Genomic DNA, 12,668 nt, shown 5'->3' with positions numbered 1-12,668 from the left:
ATCAAACGAGTTTAGCTATGTACTTTTACGTATTTAACGTTTTCTTAGAAAATATTCAAGGCGATAATGAGTTTTTAGATAAATTTGCACGATCAGGATTTTGGTGTTCTAAACAAATAACTGTCACAATCCACTGGGTTTTAGAACAACCTCAAACTATACCTTTTAAAATGTATAAACCACTGGAGTTTATAGAATAAAAAAATGGCAATTTATGAAATAAATGGTGTACTAGCCTTTAACTGTTTGACGTACCTCAATAGATAAATGCATTGTTGTAGACCTAATAGTGCCGTTATGTTGTAGTGTTCTCTCACACAGATTGTAAATTTTTATTTATAGAAGTTTTAATTATGTTTCAATAGGGCAACATTTCTAGTACGCAAAATATATTTTAAAATGTTTTTTTTAAACTGTATGATTGTCTACGTTAAAATGTAGTTTCTTATGTAAATTATTTTTCATTAATTCATCGTGCATAAACAAAATAGTATAGCGTGAGTCCGAGTGAGTCCCAATGCTTTTAATGTTCGAATCGCAACAAACACAAAATCCTGGGAGTCTTTTCATAAACTTTTATTTCGTTCACTATCACCATGATATGCGTGAAAATGTGCTTCAAAAAAGACAGAAGTCGTGTTCTTGTATATATGTTTTATGTAAGTAATAAAATATTACTATAACATAAATATAAACGTGACTTTGCAGTCTACATTTCGCAATCAACAAACAACCAATGTAGTAAACAAAACATTTGTAATCCACTGCAACATAATCAACAGAGCCGAACAAAAAAAAGCTCCAAACACACTTAGGAAATAAATATATAGATATATAAATGGTCATAAATGAAATATTAAAATATCTTCTTGGAATTAGTAAGTGTACAAAACTGCCCGGAAAACAAAACAAAACAAAACAAAACTAACCCAGAACAAATACATATGTTTACATATTCGACATATTTACATATTGGAAATAATCCTGACAACTATTTATTTAAAATCTTTTCTCTTGTAATTTATTTTTATTTTTATTACTTTTTTGGAAAAGGTTGTTTATTCACACTGTTTCAAATAACATTGGAGAAATGAACACCTGCTGTCCAATGAAAAATGCCAGACCTTGAGAAACAACACGAAACGTTATCAGCCTCCTATTTTTTTTCCCCAATCCTGAAATGAAGTCTCGAAAACACATCCGTTATTCACTACAACAACTACTTTTCTCCTTGTCCAGGCTCATGAGTAGGATGCAAAATGTAATTAACATAAACTAAACGGGCACAGCTGACATAGAGAGTGTCAAGAGTTGGCCAATATTCAAGAAGAACTAAGAGTACAGCACGATTTTTGGGCACTGAAAATTACCTGAGATATTTCTTTCTTTTTCATTTTGACGCATCACTCTCAATATGTTTAGCTGGAGCAGACTTGCTGGAATAGTGCCGGTTCAAAATAACACGAAATTGGAAAAGAAAACTGTAAACAAGCAAAGCATTAATGTCGTATACCTCGAACAAATACATTGTGAAAAAAAGAATAATAATAAAATAACATTATAAGTGCCTCATGCAAAGAGGGAAAAAATGAAAGCAGTAGAACTCAATATGACTAAATATTGTTTCAGACAGTGTATTCATGTTGCCATTTTAACGTCTATGCATCTTCAGACGGTATCAGGTGCTAAGAAATGATTCTTGTAAACAGTTTCTGTTGCACTTGCTTGTTTTGGAGGTTTTGACCAAGTGCCTGTTCTTTACATCAAGAATTTCATCTGTCTTAGTTGAATTTAAAGTAAAATACTCGCTAGACAGAAGAAAAAAAAGGATCTTAACGGTAAAACATTCCAAATAAAGTAAACAACACAGATAATATCAGATAATTCATTTTGATAATTAATCTGGTTACTCGCTTTAATAGAATCACTGTCCCCTCTCCTTTGTCCAAGGAGACATTGCCCTTTTTGTGGCTCGCAGCTCCTTTGATCGGCGGTGAAAGGATCGAATTTTTCCTTAGTGGCACAAACGATACTATTTTCGTAAACACTGGTACTGATTTGATAAATGCGCGCGAAGCTGGCGCGGTAATTAATGCATTTTCACGTTATTCAGAATTACTGGCGTCCCGTAACCTGTCCGCTCACTGTCAGCGAACTCTTCCCAAACTTTCTGTCTCTGGTGTCTTGGGATAGGCCTAAACAAACAAAGGAGATAAACAAAATCCATTGTAGTTTCTTTTCAAACAAGGACACTGTTTATGATAGCAGTCACTGGACAGGACTCTGTAGCGTGTGATGGAGAGGGGGTGTCTCCGCTTGTGAGTATACGTCCTCCATGGTTGGATGAGGGACCCCCACCGGTGTCATTCTTTTCTCTTTCTGTCTTCTGTTGCAAAACCACACACGCACAACCTCTTTTTCCAACTGCAGAGTGCCAGCTAAAGAGGTGATTTCGTGGGCGGAGGGCTTGGGGCACTTTAAGAAATGGTTTTCCAGTGCCCCTTTGACTCCGACTTCGATGGAGGTCCTCTTCTTTCGTTTCCGGCCCTGTGCCGCAATCTTGTCCAAATTCGTGGGGCTGCCCGTGTTTGAATCTGTCTCCTCGAGCCATTTGTTAAGCAGAGGCTTAAGTTTGCACATGTTCTTGAAACTCAGCTGCAGAGCCTCAAATCTACAGATGGTGGTCTGCGAAAAGACGTTTCCGTAGAGCGTGCCCAGCGCTAAGCCCACGTCCGCCTGCGTAAAACCAAGTTTGATGCGCCTCTGCTTGAACTGTTTGGCGAACTGCTCCAGGTCGTCGGAGCTTGGGGCGTCTTCGTCCGAGTGGTCCTGATGGTGGCCGAACGGCTGTTGAGGTGACTCCATCTGGTTATCATGGCTCCCCGCGTCGTCGTGGAGCGGGTCCCGCAAGCCGTGGTGCAGCGACGGCTGGGGGCTTAACATAGTGTAGCCCGTCTGAGAGTAGACCAGCGACTGGTGACCGTTGGAGGCGGGCGAGAGCGGGGATAAGTGGTGCGTTGTGGTCGGCGCCCATGATCCGTGGTGGCTGTTTTGCGTCGGCTGGTGGACCAGATGCGATCTGTGATAGCCGTTCCCCAGGTCTTCTCTGCTCTGCACGCTGCCTTTGTTGTGCTCCGCTTGTCCGATGTGGGTGCCGCTGGTCCAGTCGGTGTTGGAGGTGGGCAGCCACTGGTGGTGCGTTAGGCTCATCGGATGTCCCGTGTTGGTCGCTAGCCCTTGTAAGTACTCGTGGTGCATCATTTTCTGCACCTCTCTGTAGGTCGTCCCCTGGTGCATCCTGTCCGAATCCGGATGCATTAGCGGGTTCGAAGGCAATGAGTTATTCCGCGGAATATACTGAGCTGTTGTCGCCATGGCTCCGACTTAGAAAACTGACAAGCACTTCGGAGATCTTTGAGCTTTAGAGCCCAAAACGCAACAACCTGCTCTGGGAGGTCTTAGGGAAGAGCTAAGACACGCCTTCCCTGCGCGTGCATTGGTTCCTCGCCGACTACAGCCCACCAGGTTTCCTTATTACCACTCGCGGGCCGCTTGGTTGGCTGCCGGGCGCCGTGATCCCAGTTACTCGCAATTGGCCGCTTTCACTAGACGCTCCCCCCCACCCCCCTTTCCCTTTCTTCTCCTCTCCCTGCTAGTCAAGAGAGCGTGAGCAGCAAAACCGTAGGAAATTATTGGGCTTTGAGGGTTGTTTTGCAAATAACCACGTGGGGGAGTGTGGTACTCTTTTTGGTGGGGTGGAAGAATGACACGTCTTTCGTTGCCTCTTTTAGTAACTGTACCGCTCCTCTTTGCAAGTAGATTAGTATTCTAAAGTAGCCAATCTCAGGAGCCACCCACGAGAAAGATGAAGATCAGTATGTAGGTACATTAAAAGATGTTTATACAGCAATATCATTTAAGTGTTATCCACATGCACATTTATTTATGATGATCGTGTTATTGAAGTAGCACACGTATGCACAGAACCATGCATTGAATTAATTAAACATCATACAGAAATACAGACCGCCCACTCTGTAACATACGAGACAATCGCATCATTATGCATAAATGCATAAACAATCTACCACCAAACCTATAAAAAACACTATCCATCTCATTGTATTTATGCAGTGTGTAGGCATTTTAGTAGGCTATTTCATGTAAATTTCACTTAAAGTTGTTTGGTTAATAAACTCACATTTAAGCCAACAAATCTTAACAAACATACAAAGTCCACACAAAAGCTGCGGTGTGTTGACAGTATCTTCACTCGAAGCATTTTTCTAAACAGTAACTTTGAGAGAAATCCAGTGTTTCTCCCTCCTGGCCTCCTCCGTATTCCTTTCCCGGCTGATCTGATTATTTTTCCCTTCACGTTTTGTCCCAATAGCAAATTACCAATTCTATGAATTGCAAAGCAGCCTCGGAGACGCTGAGGGGTAGAGAGGGGGAGATGCGAAGATTGAAAGGGATCTTTGCAAACACAATCACGTTCTTAAATGGAAATGTGGGGCTTTAAACAAATCTTACATCTCTCCTGTTCCAGTCGTCTAAAACTCCGCAATCAGGCACACGTTCGACTCCATCTAAACCACAGCTTTTTTAGAAGATTTTTTTTGGTATCACTTCTATTTAAATTATTTACCTCAGTGTATTTTTTTTAGTTCACGTTCTTGTTTGTGTGTTTGTCTTGCTCTTATGGGGTGTTTCCACAGGCTTTTGCGAGGAAAAGTGCCGTTACAAGCGGAGAATTCAGGCGTCAAACCAAAACGCTTCTCTGTGGTAAGTTTGCTCACTGCTTTTCCTATCTGTCCATCTGCACGAGCTTCGCGCGTTCATGGAAGTGTAACCTAAATGATGTTCTTGGGGTCACAAGTGCTCGTCACCACCCTGTCAAAGGCGTGGTTATGTAAAGCCGCCAGTTATTTATCACATATTCAATAACACTTGTAGAAGAAATTTTTAAAGAAAACAACTGATTATAACCCGTCATTTATACCAGATAAAACATCATGTCGGTTAGTTTAATACGATTTTCTCAGGTGGTTGACACAAACTGGGATGCATCTGTCTTCTTAAGGACAACGATTATGCTATATTTTTTATTTTATAACTTCAGTAAAGCATCTAATCTAACATGTGTTTTTATAAGAATGACTTTACATCTTTACATCTAAAGCTTTGAAGCGTTTATATTAGACTCCTTTTTTCCTTTTTGATGATATTGTTTGAATTAGGCTAGATTTCTAAAGAACTGTAATTTTTAACCAGCTGTTTCTTTATGAAAAACGCGGTCGTTTTGAGTTCACGATAATATTACAAATTCTATATATTTTTTTTTGCGCGTGACCTAGGGCGAAAACTAATATGTAATGCACAAGAAGATATAGGAAAGCTGATGACGATAATTTTTTTTTTTTTTTTTTGAAATCTAAATCGTACTGTATAGCTGATTGCAATGCGATGGCCGGTTTTGCCCCAGAGAGCAGCAGTTAATGAGGATGCTTCACTGTACAGTTGCTCTCATTTGGAAGTCTATAAAAAGAGTGGTCATTTATGCCCAGAGAGCTGCGTCACATAGCAGCACAGTCAAACTCTTCCCTTAGTTTGCCAGCGAAAGAAAGTGGTTCAAAAAGCGCCCAGATGCTTCTTTTTTTTCTTTGCAAAGAATATGGCCTTGTGTGGAGCGAGGTGAATTTTTCCTGGGATGCACGAGGTTGCTATGGAGAGCGGATTGAAAGGATCACACTGATCCTGCAGATGAATGATTTGCCATACAGGAAAAGACAAATAATAGCCCTTGTTTTGTAAGATGGCAATGAAAGACAGTAGGGCACAATTGTGGCCTTTGAGTATCCAGGATGTACTAAATCTGGTTACAGTATTTTATAGATCCAAGTTGATGAAAAAGTTTTACTTATCTCTGCTATAAGTTGATTTTCTTTAGCGTAAATCAGACTGAGTTTGAATTAAAAGATTAAAATAATAAATTAAAGTCTCTGCAGGAAAATGTGCTTTTATTATCTCATTATTCATTTGATATTCAAGTAGCTCTATATGAGAAACGTTTAGTTTATCAATTTTCATACAAGATTTCGTTTACAAAAATGTAAAATTGGCTCCTACGGATCTAGTTTTTTTTCTTCTCAAGATTCACGCGTCTGTAGTCACGTGCTTTAATCTGCATGAGGGACCCCCTCCACTTGAATATAATTAGAGTCTGGTCGGTCAAACCCTCCATTAACCACAGGCCGTAAAAGTGCACAGGAGAGTAAACTCAGAAAACAGCAAATATAGGCTACACGGCGTTATCTGAGGGTGCCAAAAGCAGAAACAATTCACGCGCAAACCTTTCATTATCATATTAGAGATTAAAAAGTTTCATTGTTTTGACCTTTCTTTTATATTCTCTTTCACACGCTGTATCAGCATTCTCTTATACAGAAATTCAAATGTCTGCACTTGTATGAATTTTATTGTATCAATACACTTCTAAAATGTTCTACAATATTTTATCATCACTCAGATTAAACTATAAATTAGAAAATAAAGCTAAAAGGCTTCATCTTGAACATAACAATCGGGTTAAAAACAATACTTCAATGTCTGCAGCGTCAGTTGGTAGTACATTAACTGCACACTTAGTGTGTAATGCACTGTAATATTTCAGTGTCACGTAGGCTTATCAATAATAATAATAATAAAACAATGCTGCAAAACAATACGTAAACAAGGGGAAATAATTATGAATAATCTATTTTGGTGTCTAATGAGGGAGGCCATATGCTATAAGAAAAAAAAAAATGCTGAGAAAAGTCAATTTTTACTTTTAAACACTTTTAAACATATATACAAAATAACTAATTTTCACCCAACTTTAGAAAGTACCATACATATCGACTGAAATTAGTGTTTTAATTAAAGATTCGTTCCACTAAAGATTCACCTCTCATTCCATTTTACCCGTTTGTTTTCACCGGTTCGCTTTGACAGACATGTGTAATGGGTAGCCATGAATTTACAGACACATCCTGCGCTTTTTCAGGTACCTCTTTCTCTCTTTTTTTTGGTTAATGAACTCAGGCGATTCCGCAAGCATCCCGAGGGAATGGAACGGGAATGTTTTCCTTTCCGTAAAAGGTGTGGGCTATCTCTCTCCAACTCTCGACTTATCTTTGGGCTAATTAGGCGGGGCCCTGAAGACGCAGGCATGAATATTCATGTGAAAGCACCGGCGTGCAATTAGCCATGGAGTGAGTTCCTAACTTCAATCACTGCCCAGTGCAAAGAGAGAAGGGTACTCTTCCCTCACAGCCAGAGAACAAGCATTTTAAAAATATAAAGTGTATGAGAAACAGCTAAGAGACTAACCTGGCTTCTTCTCTCTCTCTATTTTTTTTTTTTTTTTTTTTTTTTTAACATACTTAATTCTATGCGCAGTCGGTACTTTTTAATGGATGGCAACCCTATTTATAAATTACAGGCTACCCACATTCAATTTTTCCATTACCAGCATTTCATAGGATTTTGAATATACAAAGGTTCAGAAGTGCATTTAGTCAATCTAGTATTTTATAGACTTAACGATGTTTTTAAATCACCAAATTCTTACAGTATCCTAGATAGGGGGTTTCAACCGTTATGGACCCAGGGACCTCAGTGCAGAGACTCAGCCAACCCAGGGACCCACAACATAGAAAAAGCTTTATTTTCACAATAACAGTCCGTAATATCTTATATTAAAAACATTACCATTATTAAATTACATATTGCTCGCCTGAGCATTATGTTAATGCACATAGTTAATAGAAAATCCAGTTTCATATATCTTCCCCACAGACCTCTGCAATACCTTCACAGACCCCCAGGGGTCCCCTGGTTAAAAAACCCTGGTCCTACAGAGTTTTTAAACAAAATTAGGATACATTGGATACCAGATAATATCTAGTTGAACTAAAATAAATATCAAACATTCTGTACATTTTCAGGTTGTTGAGGCTGACCGTCACCTTTTGTATTTCCTTAGTGCAATTTTCAATCTTAAATCACTAAGTATTTTTTTCTTTTTTTCATTTTCTCCAATTATAATACACTCCCAACTATTTTTGTATGAATTAATGTAGTCATTTCTATCTATAATTACTATTATTTAATTTGGATTTTTCCTGTGCCTTTCATTTTAAAAAGACAGATGTTCTTTTCTGCAATCTCTTCTTTTTTCTTTTTCTCTCACATGCATTCACACACAAAGTTGGGCACCGTAACCTGTGTCGCTGTCCGTTCTGTCCGCCAAGGCCTCAATCCTTTGCTTTGAATTCAAGGTGATCTTTATCCTGCCCCCTTCCGGGTGTGCAGTTGCCACTTGCTTCCATAAAGATGCATTTATGTATGTATGTATGTGTGGAAGGGAACGGGGAGCTTTTGGAGGGGGACTTGTGAGATAAGCAGTGGAATTTGTGCCGTCTGAATATGGATGGCAGCCAGACCCTTGGTAAGCAGCTGATAGAGTAGTAAACAGCTTGTGGGCTGAAGGGGTTAGAAGCATGCTCCTGAATACATTGGGCCTCTCTTCCACTGTCTGCCTGCACAATGGTCAATCAAATCAACGTCACTTTCCCCTCAATCCCTGTGATGCAGTGGGTTTGTAATGTTGGACAAGCTGCCACTACACCCATCCACTCACTTATCAACCGCTGACATTAATGTTCAGGCTTGGTGGATGATTGCAATGGCAAATATTTTCTGTTCACTTTCGCTTGATATCAAATTGTTCTTTGGATTTCAGTACTTGACCTCTGAATCATGCATTTCTGTTGAATGTCTTGTTCACTAGAACTTAAGAATCAAGTTCTATTATATATATAGTCTCACATTTCATTAAGTGATACTTTATAATAACTTCAAGTCATTATCAAACTTCATACAATGCTGATCAGTAAGTCACATTCACATATGAAAGTATGATTTCAGTTCCCATCTTTTAGAATGTATATTATTTAACCATCTCGTAAACATTCTAAAATGTTTAATGTTGACTTGAAGTGTTGCCATGATGTTCTTTTTATAGATTTATGTTTATAATAATACACAGCTTGATGCTGATCGAGTTTCATCATCTCTCCTGACAGGACTAATGGAGCTGAAAGCTGATGATGATGATGATAGAGAAAATATCATGCAAACATAATTTTCCTTCTGTGAAAGCAGATGCAGAGGAAAAAAAGGTGATACACATCACATTATTTAACATAACTTTACAGTTTTATAATCTTTTTAGTTTAATAATTATATTTGTTAGATAATATATAACACAGTTAAATGTATTCATGCATTGTCGGTAATAGTTTTTTTGGGTAATTTTTAGAATTACCCATCATTATATTCCAAAGACCCAACATTTAATTATTTTTTTATTATTATTGTGAATGGTTAGCAATAAAAGCGAGCACAAGTAAATAATAACAATTTATAATTTAATTTCTAATTTTTAATTTTATTAAATGTATTTATTCATTTAAATATACATTTATATGTTAAATAAATGAATTCTATATTTTTATAGAATTTATATAATAAATGCATAAATTAATTAATGAGTTTGCTTTTATTGCTACCATGCACAAAAATATATTTAGCAAAATTTTGTTTGAAAAAACTGAATGTATGTATTTGTATGTTGCCTGCATTGCTTGAGTGTCAAATTACAAATTTTAATCAGTAGTTTTCCATCAACACCTGTTTACTGCTCACAGAGTATTATTATTAGAAACCCCACAGCTGTTTCTTTTCCTCCTTTCGTCAAGCTCAGCTTAGGAACAGCAGAATTTCTAAAAACCTTGTGTAAAGTACTTAATCATTATTCCGCCACTTAAATATTTAATGATTGATTTGGCAAACCTTTGTGGGTTTCCACATGTAAACTGTCTGTTGCACTGGAGTATTTTAAGAGCCGTCTCTCTTCCCTGGTGGCAGAAACAGTGAGGCTAAGCCAGCGCAAAGCCGCAGAGTTCCACATGTCACTGCACACTCAAGAGAGCCCTCACCAAACTTATTAATGAGTTGCTTCCTTTTAATTAGATAGTAATTCATGTTAATGCATGCCTAATGAACCCAAATCGTTCCCTTCGGTCATTCCGCGGAGTTCCACTGTGTTTACTCATTCTGTCTGTTTTTCCTGCTTTTGTGTTTTATTAGGCTCAAAGGGGCCAGAAAGGACCGAGCGACTTGCATTAGAGACATCTGAGAAGTCCATTGAAAGAGCCAATAATGGGATCAAGGGGCGTTTGTGTATGAATTCGACCGTATGATATCAAGACGGCTGCTTTAGCAACAGATGCTTTGAGATCACCACGATATGCTCGCACTGAACTTCTAGCCACGGGGTTACGTGCCTTATGTGTGTGTTTCCATACTGTGGAGACTAAGAGATAGTGATGGCAAACAGCAAAGTGACCAGACCAGCTTCAGCCCAAAAGGGGGTCACAACCAGACGGCAAGTGCTCCTGTCTCGATGTCGTCTGTGGTCAAGCACACGCCAGGACAGACTGAATTAAATTAGACTGCTTTTAATTGAGGATTGACCGGTCTGAGAGCAGCTGACGCTTGGGTCAGTCAAGATAGCAAAGCCTGAATCCCCCAAGCCCCAGCTGCAATTTCAGCCCTGCAGGTCCTGGAATGGACTGGGAGGGAGAGAAGGCCCGAGCATGCTGGGAATGCATGGCTGATGATTAGCAATAAGAGTTTATAGGAAGGCTTAGATGAGATTTGTCTTGTTTGCTTGAGTGGAAAGTGTAACACACACACACACACACTCAGAGCCTGTAGACTCAGCGTAAATCGGCTTAAGGTTTGCACCTCGCTGAAAATCTCCTCAATCGCCCGGTCGACACAATTAATCGCTTCATTAATTAACAATCGCTGCGCGATACACCACCCCGACTGTGTCTTGGCAAGCGTGCAACTTACAAGCAACCCTTCTTTTTCTTCTTACGTTCTCTTCTTTCAGTCCTCCCACCCACTTCGATACTCCTCTTTATCTTTTTCTTCTGCACTCCTTTTCTTTTCTTTCTATAAGCAGCATTGCAAAAGCCGACTCTGCTGTTTTAGCACGAACAGACGCACTTTTCTCTCAGCAAGCAGGTCAGAGCGCTCTGCTAACATTTGTTATCTATAATCCTGCAGGTCCCCGCGCAAAATGAGCGTAGTAAACTCTTGCAAAGCCCTAATCCCTCCGTTTCTTTTAGATGTGCTTTTTCTCTCTCTCTCATGCTCTTTTCTTTTCCATCTTTGGGGTGGGAAAGCATTTTTAAGAGGAGGCATCTCTGATTGTTGAGCTTTTCTGAATTACCCAACTTCTTTTACTTAGGAGATCATCAACCTTTTTTTGGCAATTAAAAAGATTTTGAATTTTTTAACACACTAATGCTGGAGAATTATTTCAGACCGCCACCAGACGCCCATGCTTTTGTGACAGGCTTTGTTGATTCGCTATTCAGACTCCTTGTGTGTGGTTCACAGAAATCTCTTCTCTTTATTCATACTGTATGCATTTAGGGTTCGACTGTCGGTGTCAGTTAATCTGGCTTTTGCGGTTGATTCATCTCAGTAACTTACAAGGATATGTGCAAAAAAAAAAGTTTTTTCTTTCGCCATCACTCTCAATTATCTATGAGCTGATTTGATTTGAGTTCGATACTATGCAAATTATGTATATGAATGCTTTTGTCTTGGTCATGCACACCCACACATGTAGCGAGCACGTCGGGGTGTGTGTGTATGTGTGTTGTATGGTGAGTAATAGCAGGGCTCGGTGGAAGGCTGTAGTGTTGACAGCATGGTAAACGATGCAGCCTGCCTACTGCAGCAGCTAGCCTGCTAATCACACACACCACATGATAATGAGAACAACCCCTGTCCTCCAACACACACACAATAACCACTAACCACAGCAAACAGACACAAACTCCCTCTCACACACACTGACCCATACTTCTACAGACAAATGGAAGACATAATGGTAGCCGGAGGCAGTGCACGGTGGATCTCTCTATCTTGCTCTCTTACACTCTTGAACCAAGCACATCTCTATCGCTTTACTGTCCTTACACACACACATACACTCTTCTCTCTTGTACTAACAGCTTTCTGACAGAAGAGAAGCCACACTTACACTAAGAAAGTGACTTGAGATTTGATGTAGAATCATAGGCAATTAAGATTGGACTTCAGAGACTTGTAATTCAATGTTTTTAGGCCTGAAAGGTGATGTGTTATACACACATCATGATGAGTAATAAAATTAGTTACTAAAATAACATTTTAATAATTTAAGTAAACAAACTATTAATTAAATTCGATCAGAAACAATAATTTTTAAAAACAATATAAAGTAATATTTGGGAATATTACTGCAATCTAAAATAACTATTTTCTATTTTAATATATCTAAAATGTTATTCGATCTTATATATATATATATATATATGAGTTTAGCTGTATATGCAATAGAGAGTCCCTTAACAGTCACTGCTTTGTTAGGCCATCAGGACACTTTGCTGTTGCATGGGGGTAAGGAACAAGTAACATCCATTTACTGTGGCACAAACCTGAGCTTCTGAATTCTAAGATGTTTGAGGACTCTGCCAGGAAGTGAAAAACAACAGGGC

At 38.9% G+C, this 12,668-nt stretch overlaps 1 protein-coding gene and 1 long non-coding RNA gene across 2 annotated transcripts; one reads left to right on the top strand and one right to left on the bottom strand.

The window, feature by feature from the left end:
- Nucleotides 1–561: 561 nt before the first annotated feature.
- On the bottom strand, nt 562–3,511 carry pou3f1 (POU class 3 homeobox 1). The gene has a single exon (XM_019119517.2). It carries the CDS (start codon nt 3,373–3,375, stop codon nt 2,269–2,271), a length of 1,107 nt encoding a protein of 368 aa, XP_018975062.2. The 5' UTR covers nt 3,376–3,511; the 3' UTR covers nt 562–2,268.
- A 660-nt stretch (nt 3,512–4,171) lies between these two features.
- On the top strand, nt 4,172–12,359 carry LOC122140010. Its single transcript, XR_006156739.1, has 3 exons — nt 4,172–4,785; nt 9,132–9,227; nt 10,198–12,359. It is a non-coding gene; the product is annotated as an uncharacterized LOC122140010 (long non-coding RNA).
- Nucleotides 12,360–12,668: the final 309 nt, after the last annotated feature.

This window comes from Cyprinus carpio, chromosome B16, assembly GCF_018340385.1.
Source record: "Cyprinus carpio isolate SPL01 chromosome B16, ASM1834038v1, whole genome shotgun sequence".
Classification (NCBI taxonomy): Eukaryota; Metazoa; Chordata; class Actinopteri; order Cypriniformes; family Cyprinidae; genus Cyprinus; species Cyprinus carpio.
This window is presented reverse-complemented; position numbering and strand designations above follow the sequence as displayed.

Bases quoted from the DNA above. Each gene is read 5' to 3' on its own strand.
- pou3f1 (XM_019119517.2), bottom strand. From the start codon at position 3,375: ATGGCGACAACAGCTCAGTATATTCCGCGGAATAACTCATTGCCTTCG.